Source organism: Myotis brandtii, unplaced genomic scaffold (genome assembly GCF_000412655.1).
Source record: "Myotis brandtii unplaced genomic scaffold, ASM41265v1 scaffold927, whole genome shotgun sequence".
In the NCBI taxonomy this organism is placed as follows: Eukaryota; Metazoa; Chordata; class Mammalia; order Chiroptera; family Vespertilionidae; genus Myotis; species Myotis brandtii.
The window spans coordinates 687,030-712,092 of record NW_005371823.1 but is presented as its reverse complement, the minus strand read 5'-3'; the positions used below and the strand labels follow the sequence as shown (position 1 = coordinate 712,092).

Below are 25,063 nucleotides of genomic sequence, written 5' to 3'. Positions count from 1 at the left end.
CTGTCTTTATTCTCCAAGTCATGCAATTTTTATTTTCTTCGTGGTATTCCCCACTTCACCTTTGAACTTCTTCATTAAGATGAGGTTAGAATTATTGGATGATCTGATCTAAATTTCACCTAAATCAGATAATAGTTTTAAAATACTGGAAGATTTCCTCAATTGGCTGCTACTTATGATGTAATAGCTATAGATATGACAGACTTTTAAATTTATTCTGCCTTACATTTTCTCCCTCCCTTTCTTATGTCTTCAATCAATAAAACAGTAAAATCAAGCCCTGACTCCTGGCATTTGCCCATTTCTGTGATGTAGATACTCTCACCATGGACGATTTCAAGTTACCACTGTGATATCACTGAGCAGAGAGTTGGCACATAGCACACCATTGTATTGTAATTCCAACATACAAATACAATAGATATAAATAACCTCAAGAGAATAATTAGGAAGTAATGAATTTTGAGTATTTGTTACCTTTTTTATATATACTTTACTTAATTGTAAATTTTATTTTAATAATGAGCATGTCAAGGGGGAGTCAAAATGGTGGCCAAATAGGTGGATGTGTCCTGTGTCTTCTCACAGAGTAGATAGAAGGAACAAATAAATAACATCTACCCAAAATTGGCAAATTAAACACACCTGGTGAGACAATCCGTGACTGGAAAGGACAGAGGACACCTGGAGAATGTTTTTCTCTCTCCTTTCTCTTTACCCCTTGTTAAAAATTGATCTTCTTTATCTGCTTTATTGACGTGTTATTATTATTGTAGTCTCTGTTGGCTTACTCATATATCTTTTTATAAGCATTTTATTGTGCACACTACTATGGCTTACTCATATATCTAATTTCTTCTTTCCTGCTCCAAGTCCATGCACCCTTCTCTCTTCTCTTTCTTTGCTAGCCAATTTTTTATGCTTTTGTTTTTCCTCTCATCTCTTGCTCTCTTCTTCTCCTAAATGCTTAATTAGTTTCACTTACTAAACTCAAGTCTATCTGTTCTCTCCTCTATTCTCCTTTTCCAAAATAGATGAATATATAGATAGACAAATTTTTTAAAAATTGTTTTATCTTTTTATTTTTTATTTATTGATTTTATTTTGTGTTTTAATTTTCTTCTTATCAACTAATTCTCTTTCTACCTCCTCTATATTGAACCATGGCCATTCCCTTATTCATTCAATTCCTTAACCTTACATTCTGGATATAAGCTCTGCCTCTACAGATTCTGCCCCCCCCCCTGCCTTTTTACTGGTGTTTGTTGTTTGCATTTTTTGGTTTATCTGTTTGCTTTTCTTGGTGTTTTCTCCCCATATATATATTTTTTCCCCTACTTTTTTTTTCTTTTTCTTTTAGCTCTTACATTTTTTCCTTTTCTCAATATCATTGTTGCTCTCTTTTCTCTCTCCTAATTTTCTTTTCTCTCTCCTAATTCCCTTTTCTCTGGTGTTTACTTTTATTGGGGTTATTGGTGTCATGAGTACATTCATGTTTTGTTCCCTTTGGGTCATGTCTTGTTGAGTTGTATTTTGTGCTGTTCGGGCAACATGGTAGAGAGTGAGCCACATAACCAGACACCCTAGAGGAGACTCCATCCACGAACAGGACACTCAAGACCCAACTACACCAAGAGAACCCAAATATCCCAAGTAGAGGCCCTCCCTAGAATACCCAGCCCAGAAGATCTGAAAGATTGCACCACTGAGTCCCACAAAACATTGACTATATAAGACAAACTCAAAAAAATCTGGGTGACATAGAAGTTTGATCTAATACATAGAAATAACCACAAAGAACAGCAAAAATGGGAAGACAAAGAAACAACCCCAATACGAAAGAAAAGAAGTAATCACCAGAAAAGGAAGTAAATGAAATGGAGGCAAGCAATTTGTCAGAGAAAGAATTCAGAGCAATGGTTATAAGGCCTCTGAAAAGAATGGAAGACAAATTCAACAACATGTGTAAGAATCAAAAAGACATGAAGAAGAACCAATAGAAAATGAAGAATGACATAGCAGCAATAAAGAACACCATAGACAATATCAACAGTAAACTAGAAGAAGCTGAGGACTGCATCAGCGAGCTAAAAGACAAGGTAGAAAGAAACACCCAAGTAGAGCAATCACTGGGGAAAAAAAACTTAAAAAGCAGGAGGAGAGCCTAAGGGAGCTTTGGGACGACACAAAATGAAACAACATTCGCATAATAGTGGTACCAGAAGGAGAGGAAACTGAGCAAGGAATAGAAAACCTATTTGAAGAAATAATAATGAGCATGTCTGACAACTGGCTCACAAAATTCCTAAAAGTTTAATAATCAGCTCTTCCAAGCCAGTATAAGCTGGACTCAGCACAATTTTATATTGTTTCCAAAATTCCTGTTGCCTGTTAGTAGAACAAGTCATAGACAAACTCTGTGTTGCCTTTGTGACTGTTAAAATAAAAGAGGGGAAATTACATTCTCTGCGTGTCTTTCAGATGGGTCTGTCAGCGAGCCCGATATGGCAGCCAGCTTCTGCCCTGACCACAAGGCCTCCATGGTGCTCTTCTTGGACCGTGTCTATGGTATTAAGGATCAAACTTTTCTGCTCCACCTGCTAGAGGTTGGATTTTTACCTGATTTAAGAGCCTCTGCCTCTCTCGATACAGTAAGTGACTAAAATAAGAAAAAAAAGTTCCCATCATTGTAAATAAATGAGTAATATTGGATTTAGAAATGAGCAATTTTTAATCTACTTGCTGATTACATATTAGTAGTGTGCTTTAAAGGATAAGAAAACAGAGGCACCAAGTAATGGAAGTTCTTAATTTATTGGCCAGAGACTTGAATGCATGTAAACATGACCTCAGATATTCAATACAGTTCTCTCTATTCCAAAGTTTCTCAACATCAGCACTATTTGTTGTGGAGGGGGGATCCTGTGAATTGTAGGGTGTTTAGTAGCATCAGGGCCTCTCCCTGCTACCCCCCAGACTAATTCTAGATTTCACCAATGTTTCCTGCGAGACAAAATCACCCTCATGTGAAAAGTATGGCTGTTGCTTATGAAAAGGGCTGGCTGGCAGCATTAGAGGCTGGAAATACTCTTCCCACGTCACTCTTGAGGTTTAATGCACTGGCTATTAGGCAGGATAGTCTGGAGCTCAGAACATGACAAAGTCAGGACAAGAGGCCATGGGCAAATCCAAGTTTGGCAGTCAAGTGTGAGGTACAGCCATCCAATATCAACAGACAGTAAGACAGGAGGCCCAGGAGTTAAATAGCTTAGATGTCTGATGCCCCAGGTCAGGACTAAGCAGAGACACTGTGCACCAGGAATACTGGGTCCAAGGAGAAAAGACAATTAAATCAGCTTAAGTCTAAGAACATTTCACCAGTTTAGGCTTGTTTTTAAAGAGCCAGAAGCATGTCTTCTTGATCAGTCATCAAGTTTCTCAAAGGCTCCACCTGGTGTCCAACAGAGATAGCAGTCTAAGTTCTGTTATGGGTGTCAGGTGGCCAATACCTTAGCTGGATTCCATTGGAATGGGTTGCTGAGAAATGGGTGGGGTGACCTGGAACTGGAAGCAGTACAGTCCCCAATCTGAATGAGAGCTCCACCCCTGTTTCTGGCTTGGCATTAAGAGATGGTAGAACCATGAAGGTGTTCGGGGCATGTGATCTTTTTGGATAATTACAACAATGCTTCCACAGCTTCTTTTGTGTTCAGCTTTCTCTATATATAATATAGGTTAAGTATAATAATTTTTTAAACTTGTGGGACATTCTTAAGGTTTCTGATCAAAGCATTCGATTTTTTTATAGATCAAATAAATAGTAAATGCTATTCTAGCATTTGGTGTCCAAATCACATGCTTACCTCAGCACCATCTACAAAAGAAATTTTCTATTCAGTTCCTAAGCACACACGTTTTCATGCATTCTCTTCTGAAAACTTTTAAGACACTATAATAAAAGCTCTGTCCTTCCTCATTTTAACAACTTTGTTAAAGTGATAAATGTGAAAGATTAGCTCTTTCAGTATGATTACTCAATCTTCTAGGAGACAAACTTCTGATAATTAAGAGGAACGCCAGGAATGTATACAGTTTATCAAATCACAAGTTACAAATATAATTACTGCAATGATCACAGAAAATAATGGTAATATTTCATCTCTGCATATCTCCAGGGTTTTTTTAAAAGTTTTGCAGATGATAGTTAAATATGCTTTTGCTAAATTTCATGTCACTAAGTGAGCCCTCCCTGAATCCAGTCTAAGTGAACAAGAGAGAACACTGTGTGTGAGAATTACACCATTTTAGAGAAGGTCCTACATTTCTACTCCTTGGACACTTATTCCCCTGAGGTCTGCCCTCATGTCATTTATCAGGTTATGAATTGTTCATAAATTAAGTGACAGGCGTCAGAGCTCCTCCACTGTCTCGCTGCAAAACCAGTGAGTTTGAGAGCTCCTGAGGCCTCCACCCAACTATTAATCTCAGAATCACTAGAGGAGTCTCCCTAAAGTGATTTTTTAAAAAAAGAGCTAGAATGGGATAATAATGTAGTTGAACGTTGCAAACATCAAGGGTTTGGGTTAGATTGGCCGTCACCTGATTTGAAGAGTTTGGAATTCTTGGAGGAGGCCGGATACTTGTGGATCAGCCAGCCTTTGCTTTCTTCTGTTTGTTTATTTTTAGCAGGACTTTTATTTTCATTTAAAATGCAAAAGAGAAATCAGTCTGCTGAGAAGGTACAAAGTTGTTCATTTTGTTGCTGTGATATGTAGATAGATATGTGTGTGCTTCCTTGCCCACTAGATGGGCGCTGGGTACAGGGGGTAAGCCTTGCTCTTTCCAGAGATTAACCAGTGTCCCAACACCCTTTCCTAGGTGTCCCTAAGCACCACAGAAGCTGCACTGGCGCTAAATAGGTACATATGTTCTGCTGTGCTCCCGCTCCTCACAAGGTGCGCCCCTCTCTTTGCCGGAACGGAGCACTACACCTCTTTGATCGATTCAACACTGCAGACAATATACAGGCTGTCCAAGGGGCGTTCCCTCACCAAAGCTCAGAGGGACACCATAGAAGAATGTTTGCTTGCCATTTGCAAGTAAGTACCCCCTCCCATGTGTTTCACCTCTGCATATGCATCCATGTCACTTGTGTGTATGCACCCATGTCAGCTGCATTCAATTGTATTACAATCTAAAAACTGGAGAATCCAGTCTGAGGAAGCTTCCAGGCCTTTGTCATACACCAAACCTACCCCAAACATCCCCCTATTTGCCCCAGGCTCTTTTTGATCCCTGTGAGGAGGGCGGGGGGCACTGCTCAGTTGCCCCAGGCTCTTTTTGATCCCTGTGAGGAGGGCGGTGGGGGGGGGGGCACTACTCAAGCTCTATCCCATAGGGTTGGTGGACCAGGAGATGAGACTGTCTTTCAGGCCTGAAGTATTCAGATTAAGAACTACTGTTTTAGTTCCTAAGACAGAGCCAGAAGCAGGCTTTCCCTCTGAGTGGACCTTCACACAGAGGCCAGACCGTAAGAGTGAATCAAAGCAGCCCACCTCCTCAGGGCCTGAGAGCAAAGAGAAGTCCCAGTGGGAAGTAAGGACAGGGTGTTTCACCACTGCACACAGGCATCAGAGCCACCAAGAATAGAAGGTTAACTCGACCCAAGAGCTGTGGGTCCTCAGGAAACTCCATTGGGTCTGGTGGCCGCTGGTCCCAGGACCAGGTCTCCTGCTTTAAGCCAGTTTTCCACCTCCACTGCATATGAGAATCACCTGGGGCAATACTAGGTCTATATCCCAGTGCCCAGGTCACACCTCCACCCCCAAATCCAACCTTTAGGGATGGGATCCAGACCTCTAGCCTTTGAAGCTCCCAGGTGATTCCATAATGCAGCCAAGGTTGATAACCTCTGCTTTAGGTTGTCCTGGAGACAGGACCCACAGACCAGGTATGGTCCCAATTCTTGTTGAATAAGCTGTTTCCTAATCACATAAGGGATGACCATGTATTGAGGGGCTAGGCCCGCAGGGGTGGGCAAACTTTTTGACTCGAGGGCCACAATGGGTTCTTAAACTGGACCACACTTATATAACAAAAGCATGGATGGAGTGTTTGCATAATGCAGCCAAGGTTGATAACCTCTGCTTTAGGTTGTCCTGGAGACAGGACCCACAGACCAGGTATGGTCCCGATTCTTGTTGAATAAGCTGTTTCCTAATCACACAAGGGATGACCATGTATTGAGGGGCTAGGGTCACCTAGAAAAAAACAGTCAATTGGTTCTTTAGAACATCAAACTAAAAAGCAGTCTCACACTTATATTTTAAATATAATAAAGTTTCTCCTATTTAAAATGCTTCTTAAAATTAAGCTATATCTGCTGTCTTTCTATCATCTGGCCTACAGGCTTTAACTACTTCAGGGGACTAGCTGTGTCCTTGTTCAGTGCCATTTGCCCAGGATGTGGAATAGAGGGCAGAGGATGGATGGAGAGAGGGACGAGGCCAGGAGGGAAGGGCCTCCCCCGAGGCCTCATAAAAGAGATTTCTCTCTGAGCTCCTCCACCAAAATCAGGGCCTATACTTTGAAACTATTTCATTCTCATTCCAAGATTATTATAACTGGCAGAGAATTATATTCATAGAATTTTTTGGTCTTGAAAGAGAAAAAGCTGGGTAGATGCACTTACAGGCCTCTAGGAATCAGTAGGGTGCCTGGGTTTCCACTCTGCCACTCCCAAAGGAAGAGTAATGGCCCAGTTACTTGTGTAGATGGGTCTCTGCTTTTCTTCTCAATGGTGGCAAGGGAATAAATAATGAGTTTACACACTAGAAATCCTATCACTATTGATTCTGTAATTGGCTGGTAACTGCATCAGGAGCAGCTGCAGATCTTGCTCTGCCTTTTGCTAGATCTGAGCTCAGCATGTGTCTTAGGAACCAGACCAATCAAGGAGCCCTGTCTCCCAGCATAAGCTACTTCCTGGAATTAAAACCATGTTGGTGAGACTGATATCAGCTGCAAATGCTTCTAAAAAATCAGACCTTGGGGAAATTAGACTCTTACATCAAACTGAAAATGTAGCTAACAGCCCTATTACTACACTCAGAGGGGCTTCCACACTCCTCTTGGCCCACGTGAGCTCTAGATACAGTGACGAGCTGGTTGAATTTAACTTGTTTTTTTATTTTTAATAATTCAGGAATTAATAGAATTAGAGATTTATTTCATGCCTTGATTTTATTCAAGTTGGTCAATCTTAAGTGATATTCCTAATCTGCTAAACAATAATGTGAAAGTTGAGGAATTTTACATCATAATTACTAGAGTCAGCTACAAGGCCATTGACTGGCTGTGTATTTTGACTGACCCCTTTCACTCCAGGGTTTTTTTTAACAACAGAGCAGCTCTAGGAAAAGTTATGGAACACATGAGTTTTATTGTCCATCTTTGTTTCCATCGATCTTCCTTGTAGATGCCTCTGAGGCTTTCCTTCCCGACATTCCAGCTCTTTACCCTCAAAGTGACTAACTTTACCTTCATGGTTCTTAGGCATCTGTGGAAAGAATTCATGGCTTCACAAACTGACCTTCTCTGTCAGATCGTGTGTATTATGTGCACGTGCTTTTCTCTGCAGGGAATCCAGAGATTCCACTAGATTTTTTAAAAACTTTGTAATCTAATTTGGGACAACATGGATGGGCCTAAAGTGTATTGCACTAAGTGAAATAAGTCAAACAGAGAAAAAAAATACCATATTATTTCACTTATATGTGGAATCAAAAAACAACACAAAAGGAATGAACAAACAAAAGAGAAACAGACTCATAGATATAGACAATAAACTGATGGCTGTTGAGTAGAAAAGGTGAAGGGATTAAGAAGTACAAATCGGCAGTTACAGAAGACTTTCAGGTATGTAAAGTATAGCATAGAGAGTATAGACATTCCAGCTCTTTACCCTCAAAGTGACTAACTTTACCTTCATGGTTCTTAGGCATCTGTGGAAAGAATTCATGGCTTCACAAACTGACCTTCTCTGTCAGATCGTGTGTATTATGTGCACGTGCTTTTCTCTGCAGGGAATCCAGAGATTCCACTAGATTTTTTTAAAACTTGGTAATCTAATTTGGGACAACATGGATGAGCCTAAAGTATTACGCTAAGTGAAATAAGTCAAACAGAGAAAAACAAATACCATATGATTTCACTTATATGTGGAATCTAAAAAACAAAAGGAATGAACAAACAAAGGAGAAACAGACTCATAGATATAGACAATAAACTGACTGATGGTTGTTGGGTGGAAAAGGTGAAGGGATTAAGAAGTACAAATCAGCAGTTACAGAAGACTTTCAGGTATGTAAAGTATAGCATAGAGAGTATAGTCAGTAATATTATAGTGCCAGATGGGTACTAGACTTAGGGTGATCACTTTATAAGTTATATAAATGTCTAATCATTATGCTATACACCTGAAACTAATATAATGTATGTCAATTATAATTGCAAATTTTTTAAATCTAAAAAAAGTTAAAAGTTTGGCAATCTGAAAATAAAAGCTAAATCAATGTTGTTTATCTCTCCTTCCTCTATCTCAGAATTCACCTGCATCCAATGCCAAGGCCATAAACTCTTTAATAATTGGATAAATCATTCCCTAATTAGTTAGTGCCTTTGCTGTTTAAAGGAGTGTTTTTAGGATGGAGACTTAGCCCAAAGAAATTATTCCAGTCATGAGAATTTCAAAGATCAGATAGTAACTCAGGGGGCCTTCAAGTTCCCTCCAGATCATGCCAGTAGGTGGCCTCAGATTCCACCTATGCAGCTGGTCCACTCCAGCTTCTCCCTCTGCAGAGCTCAGCGGGACTTGGGATCCTTATAGAATAAAAGTACCTGCCTCTTCTTCCTGTTACAGTGGCTGGACTTTGAATGTGCATAGACCCTAGAACATCCTTTCACCTGGTGATTGGACTTTAACTTTAGGTACCTCAATTTATTAGCCACATGTCCCTCTTTCTCTATCTACCTATACTCTGTCTTTAAAGTGTTTTATCATGGGCTGTGCTTTACAAGATCTTGTCTTTTAGGAGCTGATTGTTTTGAGGCTTAGTTCTAATAGATGGTTATTGCTGCGTGTTTCTTGTATTCTTTCTTATTTTCTTCCTTATTTTTTTTTTATTCTATCCTGTTCTTCCTATTCCATTTCTTGTATTCTTTCTTATTTTCTTCCTTATTTTTTTATTCTATCCTGTTCTTCCTATTCCGTGCTGCAGTCACCTGAGGCCTTCCATGTTACAGCAGCTCCTGCGACGCCTTGTTTTTGATGTGCCCCAGCTCAATGAATACTGCAAAATGCCCCTTAAGGTAAACCTCGCGCTTGTGACAGAAATACAGTCCATGGCACAGGAAACTTGCCTTGTAGAACAGGATGTCCTCTCGATTTGGGAGCAAAATACATGCTAAATGGGCTTCACTCCTTTGAGAGCTAATAAGATGCAACCTACAAAAAGAAGCCCTCCCTGAGCGTGTCTGGTGGAGGAGACTTCCAGATTCATTAACTGCTCCAGTTTTCTGGGCTGGCTTTCCACCAAGTGCTTGTGACTTAGCAGAGGTTAGTGAAGCAACTTGGGTTTTGTGCTTTCCTGCCCTAATTAGGCTTTCAGAGTATTTTCAGTCTCAAAAACCTTTGAAGGCTTGTGATTATTCATTTAAGTACAGCAACTAAAATGTCCCTTTTCTCTTCCATACTATTTTGTGTTTTTTCTTTTATAACAGATTCCCCCCCCCCCTTTTTTTTTACTTCTTTTTCTTTGCTGATGAAAAGGAAGGCCACAGAGCCTTCCCTTTTCTTTCTTTCTTTTTTTGTTTTGTTTGTTTTTTGTTTCCTCATTCCTGAATTTCTCATAAATTACAAACATTTTATCACTAGCACTGTGAGCATCTGAGTCTGGGGTGGGGGGGGGGAGTGCGGGGGTCATCGGAATCACCCCACACACAAGAGAGCAGCTGGTTTTTTGCTCTTTTCCCTTTGTGGCATCTGCGATATTAGCATTTTCAAAGGTGTCAGCCATCACCAAAAATTCTGCCTGGTGATTTTAACAAAATTTTTTCTTTTTTCAGAAATAGTCCAAGCGAGGATTTCAAGAAGCATTTTACTAAGATTAAACAGAATTCCCGGGAGCCTTTAGTTCAGTCCTCTCTCTCCACACCAGCAGAGAGCAGCTTGTTCGCTGTCAGAGATTCCACCGCCCTCCAAGGGCTCATTTGTCTCTCCAACCCTAACCGCCCCAGTTCTGATCTCAGAAAGCACCGTGGCGGAAAGCCAGGGTTCTCGCAGTCCAAGCTGGCCTTGCCTCCTCAGCAGGCCTGACTGTCAGCGAGATTCTGGCTCCCACAGAGGAGCCTATAAATAGTCCTCAGTAAGCTCACTTTTAGTTCTTAGATCAGGGATTTTTTATTGACTGTATTGGAGTGACATTGGTTAATAATATTATGTGAGTTTCAGGTGTACAATTCTATAACACATCATCTGTGTATTGAGTGTTCACCGCCCCAAGTCAAGTCTCCTTCCATCACTATTTACACTCCCTATACCCTCTTCTACCTTCCCCCAAGCCCCCTTTCCTTCTGTTGTCTGTGTCTATGAATTTTGGTTTGTTTGTTTGTTTTCTTAATCCGTCCACCTTTTTCACCCAACTCCGAAACCTCTACCTTTCCCCTCTTAGAGGATGTGGATCCCACCTGCTGGGATGGGAACATTGGCAGTGTACTTCTGCCCTCTGCTGGCCATATGTGAAACTGTTGTTACACGGAGGGCCATCAGATGGAGTGAAAGGGAAGGAAGTCATGGGCAGTCATCAATCTAGAGAAAATCTTCAGATTCACAGTCCCCTCCCCATACCAGCATGACCCAGCACCTTCCAGATTCATAAGCAAAGGTCTCAGAAGAAATTCTTCCTACTCCTGACTGACTGGAACAACACCCGGTGACTACTTTCAGAGTGTAGAATTTTCTCATTTGAGTGGAAATAGTGATCCATTCTTCAGTAACTGCTAAAGGCACCTTAGGAGGTACATGAATTAATTAGGCGGCTTCAGTTCGGGCTGGAGCTCATTAGGCTGGAAAGCAGACCATTCCCGGGGGTGGTTGAGGGCCTGTCTCTAGATGGCCCACCTGTTTCCATGTTCGTTTCACTCTCCTGATGGCTGCTTGCTGTTTTATTCTCCCCTGCACGTTGTCGATGCCTGTGGATCTTCGCTACCCCTCCCCACTGGTGCCGCCCTGTTGGAACCCGCCAGCTCCTGACGAGCCACTATGAGCAGTGCTGGAAGTATTACTGCCTGCCCTCGGGGTGGGGCAGCTACGGCCTCGCCGTGGAGGAGGAGCTGCACCTCACGGAGAAGCTCTTCTGGGGGATTTTTGACTCCCTCTCCCACAAGGTAACGGGGTGCTTCTCAAACAGGGAGGGAAGCCCTCAACGACCCCAGCTGCTACAGATCATAACGGCTAATCGCTGTTCAGCTTCACCCCGTGCTAGGCACTGCGCCAAGTATTTCCCAACTGTGTTACACTCATCCTTACCCCCACCCCCTGAAATGGGAACTGCTCTAACCCCTCCTTTGATAGGTGAGGGAAAGTCTCAGAGCAATTGAATACCTTGCCAGACACACAAAGCTAGTACAGGGAAGAGCTACTACCAGAGTGAATCTCAAAAACACTTCCTGGCATCAGTCTCCTGAGCCCACTGCCACTCCTTCCCCGACGTGAGTAAAAAATCAATAAAATATTTTTTTTTTTAAAAAAAACACTTCCTGGCCTCAGTCTCCGTGACTGAGCCCACTGCTACTCCTTCCCCAATGTGTGGCCCCTGTTAGCTGGTCTTCGCCAGGTCCAGCCTAGAGGAGAAGTCATGACATCTGCTCAGGTCAGGATGTGGGATTCTAGGAGACTTCAGCCACAGTGAGGGAGGTTATTCAGAACCACTCCTTTAGGGAGGAGAACTGAGGGCCTCTGAACCCAGAGCCTCCCACACTCCCTGATGGAAACACAGCTGCGACTCAGAATTTCCACGTCCTCCAAGCCAGTTTATTTAGATTTTCGAGGTCATCGGCTTTAGAGGTAGAACATGAGTAGGTCTGGCTTTCTTACAGAAATCTGGAACGTGTGTGTAGGTGTTCACCTGCACTTACGTTGTCTTCACTCCTGTAGTCCTTTGGTCTGTGTAAGCAGATCCAAAGCTGCCCCTACCCCATGTTATCTGACTGGAATTCCTTCCTTGCCAGTTCAAGAGAGAATGGATGTGCTATGAGCAGTCTGCTGGTGATATCAACACATGGCCCACATCAGCTACTGCAGAGCCTAGCACAGCTTCTTATGCCCTCTCCAACTACAGGTTGGGTCAGTTTCTACGCACCTCTACGGCAAGCAGGTTTATAGACATTTCTGGCCTAGTTAGAACCTGTTTAACCCTTTCTTAAAATTAACTATTTATGAGATACAGCTTTTTTTAAAAATCCTCACCCAAGGATATGTTTAACCTGTTTAACCCTTTCTTAAAATTAACTATTTATGAGGTACAGCTTTTGAAAAAAAATCCTCACCCAAGGATATGTTTTTGTTTTTAAGAGAGGAAAGGGGCGGGGGGGGAGAGAAAGAGAGAGAGAGAGACACATTGATGTGAGAAAGAAGCATCAATTGGTTGCCTCCCGAGGGCACCTCAACTAGCGATTGAAGCCTAGGTATGTGCCCTAACCAGAAATCAAACCCACAACCTTTTGGTGTTTGGGACAACACTCCAACCAACTGAGCCACCTGTCCAGGGCTAGGAGATACTGATTTAAATCTTGATTTAACATTTTTCAACTTGAAGCAAATGGTGACTGGAGGGCTTTGCAGACTGTGTTGTCATCCTCCAAGGACCCCTGGTTTCCACCAAGTGTGTTAAGGGGCTTACCTGTTCCCCACGCTGGTTGACCTGGACAAATGAGGGCATGGTACTTTTCTCAGCTAATTGGGGAATGCTTCCACCTGGTGGCCATGGGTCTGGTTTCTGTACCAACACGCTCTTTGGTTTTCCTCACAGAAGTATGACCCAGATCTTTTCCGAATGGCCCTGCCTTGTCTCAGTGCTATCGCCGGGGCCTTGCCACCCGATTACTTAGACACCAGGATCTCAGCCACATTGGAGAAGCAGATCTCAGTGGATGCAGACGGCAACTTTGACCCCAAACCGATCAACACCGTGAAGTGAGTCCAGACCACCTCTAAGCTGGTCTTATATTTTGTCCAGTGGCCAGTGTTTCTCTTTCAGAAGGTGGCAAGAAATATAAGAGTCTTTTTCTTCCCTCCTGCCAACACTTTGTCATTTCTCTTGACACTACAAGTCATATCAGGCACTGGATCTTGCCCTCGACTCCTGAAGGATTACTCCATCCATATCCGATTTCATACCGTATGATTATATGCTAGGCTTTTGTTTTAGAGGGTGGGGTTGGTTTATTTATTATGAGACTGATGCTCTCCACAAATAAATGTCATCTGCAACATTGCAAGAACCACCCTGACAAATGAGGCAATTAATTTATTAATGAGTTTTTTGGCAAAATCTTCACTTTTTTTGAATTAGGCCTGTACAGTTCTAATTGCACCATACATCAAAACAGCTCCATAAGTAGCACTCGGCTGAGACCTGACAAGGCTTGGGTGTGACGGCAGAACAGCATGAGGTCCTTACCTGAGAGACTGGCCCTGCTCTCCCCCATGCCAGGGGATGCTGAAACTTGGGAACAATCCTACAACATCACCTTTAATTTCTCCCTGTGATTCTCCAGCATCTCTCCTGGGGGATGATTAGGCCATGGATGAAACATATGCTCAATTTTGGCTGGTGGCGGGTCCACCCCAGTTATGATTATGTGTTGTGGGGCATCTCTAGGTACATTCTAAGAGAAGAGCTCCAAACCGGCTTTAGAGTGAGCAGGGAAAGTAAGACATCCTATACAGCCCCTCGGACTTGTGTTTTGTGGCAGTAGTTCTCAAATGAGAGCCACAGCCTAAGCTCTTCCCTGGGGCTGTCAGCTTTGATAACATATAAAACTGTTATATGTTAACAATTAGTACACAGTCCATCAGATGGAGCGTTGAGCTGAATGGATGGTGGGAAACAGAATTGAACCTGCTATAAGGACGGGATAAGAGGCATGGTAAGCCATCGAGCTCAATGAAAATATAAGTGTGCTGACAGATGACAAATGGTGTAATAATGTGATGCTTTTATAAATATTACTAGTGACCCGTTGCTCAAAATCACGTGAGACCTGGGACCCCTCACCATGGGACCACCCCGAGTCCCAGAGTCCCACCCTGTGTGGCCGGCACACTGCGGGACGGCCCCAAGTCCTGGAGTGCCACCCCAATGCTCTGCCTCTGGGTTGCACGGAGCGGCCGCCAGGCCCCACCCCCGCAGCATGCACACAGGGCCGCTGAAACCCCGGCAGAAACCACGTGAAGTGGATGCCGGGACCCCCGCGCCCCCGTGGGGTCGCAGGAACCCTGGCAGAAGCCACTCGAAGTGGCCGCCGGCCCCGCCCCCACTGTGAGCACCACCATCTTCTGATGGCGTTACAGCGTGAGGGTCAATTTGCATATTATCTCTTTATTATATAGGAGGATGAGACAATGCTATACTCCAGCAATTTGTGTGCTAATGATGAGTGGTTCCATGTTAACTTGAGAGTTCTGGTTTCTTTGCATATACCTTGACATCAGTGTGGTTCTTCAAGTGATGTGAGTAATAGAGATTAACTCTGGCTAATGTGAGCAGAAAGGGGCTTTATTGCAAGGATCAGAGGTCATTATCAGAACCTAGTGAAAGGCTGGCTAACCCAGCCTCAGCAGGAGCAGAAACCAGGACAGAGTGGCCAAGTGGGCAGTCTTCAGGCGTCCCCATTGGATGAACCTCCTTGAAGAGTGTGCTGCCTGGTCTCATCTGACTCAAGATTCAAATTTCTGGGAAAGTGAGTCTGAATGGCCCAGTCAGACGCCCACCTCAGTTCACATAAGACTGCGTGCAATGTAGGATTTGTTCCTTACAGGAAAAGGGAGGTGCTGTGGCCAACAGAAGGGACAAAAACTGCTAAACTGATGGAAATAACAAGTGTCTAGTGTACTTCCAAAATTGTAGTATTTAAAGGTGAGTCACTGAACCCAAAAAGGTAGACACCCAGTTTTTTGTAACATTTGGTCCTCTAGCCACCACTCCTGCCACTCCCAGATTGCAGCCACAAGATGACAGGCCAGTGTCTTTGGATGAAGGGGTTCTCACTGTGTAACCTAGACAGGTCTCGCCCAGGTGCCAAAGTGGTTCTTCAGGAGCCAAAAGAACCTAGAACAGCTGGAGGGAGGCCACCTACACAGCAGAGCCTCCTACAGAGTGGTCCCCTGATTGGACCTGGGTATGTCAGGTCTGCCACGCCTTCTGCTCAGAAAGTTTCATGTACCTAGGGTCCAGCTTCAGCTTTGGGTTAGCTGATTGATCAAATCCAGCTTCGATGGCTGATTGTTGATTCTGGCCATCTTTTTAGCACGCACATGTGGCTGAGGTGCTTGGCGAGGTTGTAATTTGATTTTTTCCCTTCTCATTTCAGTTTCTCCTTGCCTGAAAAATTGGAACACATCGTCACCAAGTATGCTGAGCATTCACATGATAAGTGGGCCTGTGACAAGGTAGGGATTATCCTCCAGCTGACATTTGTCAGAGGGAAAAATGGTCCAAGAACATTAAAGGGTCCAATGATGGAAATCTGCCTGCTGTGTCTCAGTAACAGGCTCACCAGGCCGAGAGCTTTCATTATTTCTGAGCAGCACTCTCCCGGGGTTGGTGGAGGTCAGAGAAATAGGCGGAAGAAGCTGGAGGTGCTGCTTTCTGTATTTTTCTCAAGAAGATCATCGATTCTATGAGTGTTCACTTCTTTCTCAACATTGCATTCCCTGGAATTTGCACCCACGCACGTGCTTGCATGTGTTCGACCTAAATGCTTAATGCAGGGTGGGAGGCTTTTATTCAATTTTCTCTTTGAATTTTTTTTATTTTTATTTTTTTGGAAAAGGGAAAATGAAATTAAAAGCCTTACCCCTGCATTTTGCCAAGAAGCTGGATTTTATTCTAGGGAGGGAGGACACACATCTTCCCATGGCAGCCGGCGGCGTAAGTCCCAGACTCTCCCTTATTAATAAGCCTGTCCATCTGGTGTTTAAAATTCCTCACCACATGAGGTCAGCCTGCTTAATGCGTGTAATTGCTCTGTCAGCCCTTTAATGCTGGCAAGAGAGTGGGAGGAATGTGCCAAAGATGTCCAGGATTCCTGGGGGCGGCCGGCTAAGGGTTGGGGCCATTGCTCAGTTGCAGCTTCAGCGTGGAGCTGAGGAGCAAGCCCACAGTAGGGCCACAGAAACCACCTCCATGCCACATGCCCTGGAGAGGGACACCTTGCACCACTGGCTCAGCCTTGGAGTTGGTCTGGGCTCAGCTCCTATTCTTCCATCGTCCCAATTGGGGGCCAATGATCACAACAATCATTGTAATTGTAGGAAGGGCCAATACCTCATGGTTCGAGAGCAGGGGTTGGCTAAACTATTCTGTAAAAGGCCAGATAGTGGACATTTTAGGCTTTGTGGCCAGAGAGCCTCCGTTGCAACTGCTCGTTTCTGCCATTACAGCACAGAAGCAGCCACAGACGTTGCATAGATGAAGGCGCATGCCTGGGCCCAGTAAAACTGTGTTTATGGAACAGATGGTCGGCCAAACTTGGCCAATGGCTGTAGCTGGTTGACTCTTGCTCTAGACTCTAGATTCTAGAGTCTAGAGCATCTGTATTTTCTCAGCACTCGTTGCATATGCCATTGGGCCAGCCTGTGGAAGAGGGAAATGCGGCCCCCCCATCAGGCCATGGCCATGGCCCGTCCGTCACTAGGCCATGTGGATTTGCCTCCTTAGTCTCTCCTCAGTGCAAACCGGTCTCACAGCCGCAGCCGTACCCCAGGGCTGTAGTCTGAGTTGTCATCTTCTTTTGCCCAGAAGGTTGTGATGATCTCCTAACTAGTCTCCCCTCAAGCACTTTCCCAGCCCGCCCTTCACACCGCAGGCAAGTGACAGCTTCAGTGTGCAGATCTGGTAATATCCTACCACTGCTCTCCATCACAGCCCCTTCTCCTTGTTAACGTTCCTTAACAGCTTCTAACTATTTTTAATATACAGGTCAAAATCTTTAATGTGCCTGATAGGCACAGCCTAATCTGGCCTCTACTACCATCTCTAACATCACCTTTCCTTTCACCCTCTGCCCTCCAGCCACATCCCCTTCTTTCTACCCACTGCCCACCACACACACACACACACACACACACACACACACACACACGCGCGCGCGCACACATGTGCCTGAAACCCTCCTCTAAAGCTGGGGATCTTAATCCAGCATCTTGAAGGGTTCAGGAATCTGGAGAAGGCGCTGTGTGTAAATTAATAAAGAGTCCAGAGACAAAACATAATTTTGGAAGGCATTTTGGGGGGCCAGAGGAGCTTGGCTAAAGGAACCAAGTTCTTCTGTCTCTCTGGACCCCTTGCTTTTTATTAACACAAATTGTCCTAAAGCAAGTTAGATATACATATCAAAAGACAAGGTTTAGTATACAGAATCCATTGATGGATTGGAGGAACTGCCTTCAGCTGTTCAGGTGTTTGGCCAGTAGGAGGCAATAACATGTAGATTGAAATGCCCTCAGCTGTCTGGCAGCAAGCAATCATTTATGCATCCTTTTCAGGTTTGGGGAAATGACCTCAGCCATTTCCAGATGATTCAGCCCTGTTGATATGCTGGAATTGGCTTCTGGCACTCCTCTGACTGAGCCAGGTGCCCATCTGCACTCAGACACGTGCACACACCATTTATCAGCTCATCCTGCAAATACCCATCCACATGTGAATTCCTGGGATGCCTCCCTCCCAGATGTCTCAGATATAGGCCCTCTTGGCACCTTGTTCTTTTCCATCATAGTATTTCCCTTGCAGCTTTACATAGTTATATTTATAACAGCTATACATTTATGCCAGTTATCAACTATACATTTACTGGTGTGGTATTTGATTACTCTCTCTCTTCACTAGACTGTAAGCCTCACGTTTGCAAGGAAACATATTTGTTCACCATTGCCAGATGGACATCAATTATCTAACAAGAAAAAGAATATTTTTTCTGTCCTCAAGAACTCTACAGTCTTACAGAGACCAGACTGGTGGCTGCCACCGGGGAGGGGGATTGGGACACTGCATGAAAGAGGTGAAGGGATTAAGAAATACAAATCAGTAGTTACAAAATAGTCATGAATATATGTAGATACCCCTGCCAGCTTACATCTGGCCCCCAACAAATATAAAGTAGAGCATAGGGAATATAGTCAATAATATTGCGATAATGATGTGTGGTGCCGGGTGGGTACCAGAAATATCAGAGGGACTGCTTTGAAAAGTATATAATTGCCCAACCACTATGCTGTACACCTGAAATCAATACAAGATAACACTGACAGTAACCGAAAAAAATTTAAATAAATTAATTAAAAATAAAAGAACCTTACAGTATTATGGGAAAAACAGAATAAATCAGCCATGGTGGCACAGGGTGTCCACTGCTGTAATGGGCATGAGCGCAGCGTTAGAGCACACAGGAGGAGTCCCTAATCCCATAATGGGGGTCCAGGGACACTTCCTTGAGCTGGTGACATCTACAGTAAGTGACAAAGGACAGGTAGTTCGGGCACAGAGCACCAAGCGTATTGCAAGCTATGGGGCAGCAGGTACATATCTAGAGAAGCAAGAGAGAGTGTGGTGGCTTTAGGGAACCCTAGTTCAATATGTCAGGACATGAAGTGGGATAGGGGAAGAATGGTGAGATGAGTCTGGACAGGCAACAAGGTCTTTGCTATAGCTTTAGAGGCCAGAAAGTGTTTGCATTTTGCCATGATGGCAGTTGGGAACCAGAATATATTAAAGCAGTTGAGTGCCCTGATGGGGGTGATTTTGTAGATCTCATCTAGCAGTGCTGTAGAAAATGGGTCGGAAAGGTGGTGGACTGGAGGCAGGGGCCTGTGTAAGAAGCTGGTGCAGTAACCCAGGTGACAACTGGCGGTGACCTGAACTAAAATCCTGGCGGGAGATAGGAGGGGGAACCATGTGAGAAGATGCAGAGGAAGAGGGGCTGTCAGGGAAGATTCCCACATTTCTGGCTCAGGAAGTAAGTGTAAGCTGGTGCCATTCCCTGAGGTAGAGGGAACCCCAGAGGCGGAGCCACTCTGAGAAGTAAAATGCAGGCTCTGTGCAGGCATGTTGGAGGAACCTGTGGAAACATGGAAGCAGAGCTTACGTAGGTTTGGAAATTAGGAGAGAGATCTGGGCTGGACATACTGAGTCCTCATATGGACTGTGGGCTTCAATCGGATCACCCAGGGAGAGTGTGCCCCGTGAGAAGGGACAGAACCTTGAGACACATGCGCATTAACAAGTGGGCAGCGGCAGAGATTGAGCAAAAGCAGCCAGGAGACTTTAAACTGTGAGGTTATGGAAGTCGGGGACATGTGCCTGCCTCTGTGTCTACAGTGCCTAGGACAGAGTCCGGCACCTACAGTAGTAGGCATGCAAACAGTGTTTGTTGAGTGACTCTTGAAATTCTTAAACTTCTGTGATTCCCCGCATTGCTACAGTTTTGCTACGGGGTTGGCGGACAGGGGTGCAGTGGCCAGCGGGTCCCGTCCTCACAGGCCTTTAGCCTTGACTTCTGTCCCTGCCTGAGAACACTGTGAGAAGCATTGTTCTCAGGTCTTTTGAAACATCCTTCTGTCTGTCGTGAGCCTGAAACACAAGCGAGTCAGTGGAGGGGACAGCAGCTAAAACAAGAAGAAATGAAGGAGCGGAGTTCAACATTCAGGGGCAGAGAGCCTGACAGCCTTAATGGATCCATTAGACATTTTGCGGGGGCAATTTCCAAGCTCTGTCACCCTCCATTATTCCATTCGTTCAGTGCAGATAGAAACTGGTATGTGGGTCACATAGCGGGGCTCCTGGGGTGCCAAGGATATTTGAAGTGAGAACCTTTCTGCAGAGTCAGAGCGGGTGGAAATATGGAATTTCCCTGGACGAGAACGTGAAGACCCATCCACTGATAAGGCCCTTCAAGACGCTGACCGAGAAGGTAAGGAGCGGGCCTTGGGTCACACTGCGCGGCAGCTCCTTAGAGACTTTCAAACACAGTCAACTTCTCGGGGACTCACCAGCAGGCACCACCTGGGACACCTGGGGGCCAGCCTTGGTCTGTTCTTAGGCTCTTAGAGCCCCTTGGAGAGAGAAGCTCAGCTCAGCACTTAGAGGCGGAGCCAAATGCATTTGTAGGCCACTTGCTGCTGAACTAGGAAGGGCTTCTGTCTAATCGTTGAGGCGGGGAGAGGGGTAGTGGGAGATAATCAGGGAAGATAATAGGAGTAGAAAAGAGAGTCCCCAAGGACATAGGCAGGTCTCTTGGGTTTTTTAACTAAGAAATGTGGTTCAGCCCACTCTGAGTTCCTCTCTGCGGTCAGTAGGGTTCTCGGTACGCGTTAGGCCTGGGGTCACATGTAAAGGGCAGCATGCGCACCTTGTGTGCATATTAACCACCTATGAAGCTTTGAAGAGAATTCTAAGTCTCAGAAACTCTGTTTCCCATGCTCCAAGGAGAGCTTTGGCAGGTGCTCTGGCGAGTCCCCTCTTAACCAGCTGCTAGAACAAGAGAAGTCACTCTCTGTTCTTGCTCCTCTTTATCCCCAGCCTGTGGGTGATGCCTGGTTCATCCCTCTGGGGGCAGGAGACTGTGGGGTCTTATATTTAAAAACACCAGAAAGGCTGACTGCATGCTTCGGCGGGGGGAGGGGGTGCTGCAGAGGGATTCTGAGCTGGGGGAGGACGCTGGAACCAGTTAGCACCCCCTCCATCGTGGGACCCACTTCCACAGGGAGACACGCCAGGCAGAGTGCTGGGCCTGCCCTGCAAAGCTCTCCAGCTCAAATTTTCTTCCAGGAGAAGGAAATTTATCGCTGGCCAGCCAGAGAGTCCCTGAAAACCATGCTGGCTGTGGGCTGGACTGTGGAGAGGACCAAAGAAGCAGAAGCCCTAGTTCAACAACGGGAAAACGAGAAGCTCCGAAGCATGTCCCAGGCCAGCCAGGTATGAAGGACACCACTGGGCCCGCCTAGGAAAGCCCTCCTCGGGGGGTTCCCAGGCCAGGACCACCCATCGGGAGCCCTGGGGGTCTCTGGGATCCATCTCTGGTGGCTGATGTTGGGATGCTGGTGAGAATAAGGACAATAATGGCAACCCCGGTGATTCTGCCTGTGCTTCCCTAGGGCAACAGCTACAGCCCTGCCCCGCTGGACCTCTGCAACGTGGCGCTCTCCAGGGAGCTGCAGGTCAGTGTCGCTGCCTCCAGGGCAGCACAGCTTGCTTCCTAAAGCCCCCAAGTGCAGCATATATTGCCCTCCCAAGAGGCTGTTGTGTTTTAAAGAATAAGAAGAAGGGAAAATGCCTAGAACATCTCACCACTAAAATATAAACCTTGAAAAGGGGCACATTGGGCAGAGGCCACAGGGAAGGGCTCAGCAGAAGTAAGCAATCATCTAAGAAGGTGAGGCTTTGTACTTCAACCAGGAACATCCTAACAGGTAATCACTCAACAAAAGGAAGAACAAACAAATTACTGTATCAAAACCCACAACAGGCCTTAGCTGGCTTGGCTCAGTGGATAGAGCATCGGCCTGCCGACTGAAGGGTGGGGGGTTTGATTCCGGTAAAGGGCACATTCCTGGGTTGCTGGCTCAATCCCCAGTAGGGGCATGCAGGAAGCAACCAATCAATGATTCTCTCTCATCATTGATGTTTCTATCTCTCTCTCCCCTCTCCCTTCCTCTCTAAAATCAATAAAAAATATATATTTTTTTAAACCCACAACAGAACTGATAACAGCTAGGCAAAAATCTGTGCAAAGACCCCTGGGTGTGGGGGTGCTTTCCTGGTCCCAGTAGGTCCCCCCAACCATGAGGACACTTGCATATCTCATAGCAGATTCACTTGAGTTCCCAGAAGGTGCAGACAGGCAATCGAGTAGGACTTAGGCACGTACACCAAGAAGATGAAATTAAAGGCCTTAAGCTGCCTCTGCCCAGTCCTGCCCTCCTGCACACACAGCCGGGCGTGACCGGCCCCAGCCAGGGGCCATTGCTCCCTCAGACCTACCCTTTGGCTTCAGAGAAAGTTTCTTTCCAAAGTGCACATTTGAGGTCACTGTTTCATGAACCTTAGAGAGATAATTCTATCTGGGAAATCTAATTTGCAGTAGTCTTCCCTAAGACATGGCTGTTTTTAGTTTGCTAAACTAAAGGTTTTCAGGGATTCTAGACTTTTCCTTCACCCGCACTTCCAGCTCCCAAATCTCAGGTCCTATGGCAGATCAAGTGCCACCAAAATGCACTTCCAAATGGAAATGTGTGTGTCTGTCGTGAATGCATCAAACCGCCAGGTTAATAAGTTACAAGGGAGGGGCAGAATCCGGAACTGTTTTCTGTTGTATGGGAAGATGTAAAACTAATGAGGTGCCGAAGCAAACTAACATACCGTTAGCATTTGGTGGAGCTCTGCCCCCCAGGCTGCCTGAAAAGCCTGGCAGGCATGAGCCCGTTGTCTTGCTTTCTCTCTGACGGTCCTCTGCCTGGTGGGACACAGGGGATGGTGGAGGTCATAGCTGAGAACTATCACAACATCTGGGCCAAGAAGAAGAAGCTGGAGCTGGAGAGCAAAGGTGAGCCTGGTTCCCAACATCCCCCAGACGGTGAGCTGGGGCAGGCGTGCTTCCCCAGAAGTACTAAGGAAGAGCCAAGTATGTTGTCATCTCTCACTTTCCTGACCCAGGTGGTGGCAGTCACCCTCTTTTGGTTCCATATGACACCTTGACTGCCAAGGAGAAGTCTAGGGACCGAGAGAAGGCACAGGACCTGTTTAAATTCCTCCAAGTGAATGGCATCGTGGTGTCTAGGTAAGTCGTCTTCCAGGTGATGTTAGCGCGCTGGGCGGGCTTGGAGGTGTGGTCTCCCTCTCCAGATATTTAATCACCTGCCTACAAAACGGGTCAGAGCAAGGATAGTGGGTGTCTTTTGAAATAAGAAAAACATTTTATTTTGCAGGATGAAGCCCTCTTTCCTGACATAAACAGGACCAATCAATATTAATTTTAAAAATCAGTTACAGCACAATATAAACTAACAAACAAAACAGAAACAGGCTCATATACACAAAGAACAGACTGAAGGTGGCCAGAGAGGAGGGCGTTTGGGGAACTGGGTGATAAAGGTGAAGGGATTGAGAAGTACAAATTGGTAGTTACAAAATAGTCACTGGGACCTAGAGTGCAGCATAGGGGCTGTAGTCAATGATTTTGGAATAACTATGCGGCCAAGTGGGTACTGGAAATTTAGCATAGGGGCTGTAGTCAATGATTTTGGAATAACTATCTATGCGGCCAAGTGGGTACTGGAAATTTCGGGGGTCTCACTTTGTATATGACTGTCTAAGCACTATGCGATACACCTGAAACTAATGCAAAAATAACATTGAATGTAAGTGGTAATGGGGAAAAAACTTTAATAAAATAGGAAAAATTCAGTTACAGCAGAGTCATGACAAATTATACACACACACCGTAAACATTTCATTGTAACTTAAAACATGCAAATATGCAGTCGTTCACAAGTCTTGGGCTCTAGGCCAGGCCTTTCTGTGTATGCTGCCCCATTGATTGCAGTAATAAACCACATCCATCCTGCATCCCCAGCGCTTTGCAATCATGGCTTTTCTTTATATCAGCGAGACTTAAGGCACATGCTAAACAATGGAAGTGCAGTATTCTTCTAGGTGCTTAAGTGTGTGTGTTTTTATTTCCTCCCCTATCTTTTACAGTTTTCTCACCCATACCTACTTTAAAAACTATGTATTTGGTCCTGGCTGGGTGGCTCAGTTGGTTAGAGTTTCATCCTGTACACCAAAGGTTGTGGGTTCTATCCTTGTGGTCAAGGCACATATGGGAGACAACCAATCATTGTTTCTCTCTTCTCTCTTCTCTCTCTCTCTCCTCTCCTCTTCTCTTCTCTTCTCTTCTCTTCTCTTATCTTCTCTTCTCTTCTCTTCTCTTCTCTTATCTTCTCTTCTCTTCTCTTCTCTTCTCTTATCTTCTCTTCTCTTCTCCTTCTCTCTCTCTTTTTCCCCTCTCCTCTCCTCTCTCTCTCCTCTCCTCTCCCTATCTTTCTTCCTCTCCCTGCCCCTTCCTCTCTCTCTCTAAAATCAATAAGCAGATCCTCAGGTGAAGATTAAAAAGTATATATGTACATGTATGTATTTGGTTGCAATTGCAGGTCTTTGCAAAATATGCAACTTAGTTCTCATAGAATCAACAGTCCTCTTGACACTTTTATTTTGTTGTTTTATATACTATTTAATTAAGTTACATAACAATAATAGTAAGCATCAGTGACATTTTATCTCAAACTTAGATTTTTCAGAATTATCTAGGTGAATGTTTTATAGGAGAATGATCTTGGCTGCTTACGTCTTAAAAGCAGAACCTGTGTTCCCGCTGGTCAAAGGCCAGTGGTGGGCTGCGCTGCATAGGGCCCTGTGTGCTGAGCACTTTGTGGAGTGAAAAGCAAGCCAGTATTCCTATCTGATAGAGCCATTCCTCCTAAAAGAAATGTTTGCTGAGCCAGCTGCTGTTTCTTTTTGTTTCCTACAGAATTTTGCTACTGAATAGCAGAAAACCAACTAAAAGTCTATACAAATATCTCGGTTATATCTCATATAAAAAAAAATAACTAAATGTATTTGCCATATTGTCGAGCAGGAAAGGGCAGGTCGCGGGAGACAGCCTCCAGGGAGGCATGTGAGAAAGGCTCCCATCGTCATTTTAATCCCAATCTTAACACCAAGAATAC

General features: G+C 44.8%; 1 protein-coding gene across 1 annotated transcript in view; it reads left to right on the top strand.

Moving 5' to 3' along the window:
- Positions 1-25,063, top strand: part of RYR3 (ryanodine receptor 3) — a 380,950-nt gene that overhangs the window by 262,844 nt on the left and 93,043 nt on the right. Inside the window, exons 47-57 of the mRNA XM_014532943.1 lie at positions 2,482-2,651; positions 4,879-5,099; positions 9,279-9,369; positions 11,305-11,445; positions 13,089-13,252; positions 15,652-15,730; positions 20,161-20,250; positions 21,108-21,254; positions 21,434-21,496; positions 22,806-22,881; positions 22,992-23,115. Coding sequence (XP_014388429.1) covers positions 2,482-2,651; positions 4,879-5,099; positions 9,279-9,369; positions 11,305-11,445; positions 13,089-13,252; positions 15,652-15,730; positions 20,161-20,250; positions 21,108-21,254; positions 21,434-21,496; positions 22,806-22,881; positions 22,992-23,115 — 1,366 coding nt within the window. The remainder of the gene's footprint in view (positions 1-2,481; positions 2,652-4,878; positions 5,100-9,278; positions 9,370-11,304; positions 11,446-13,088; positions 13,253-15,651; positions 15,731-20,160; positions 20,251-21,107; positions 21,255-21,433; positions 21,497-22,805; positions 22,882-22,991; positions 23,116-25,063) is intronic.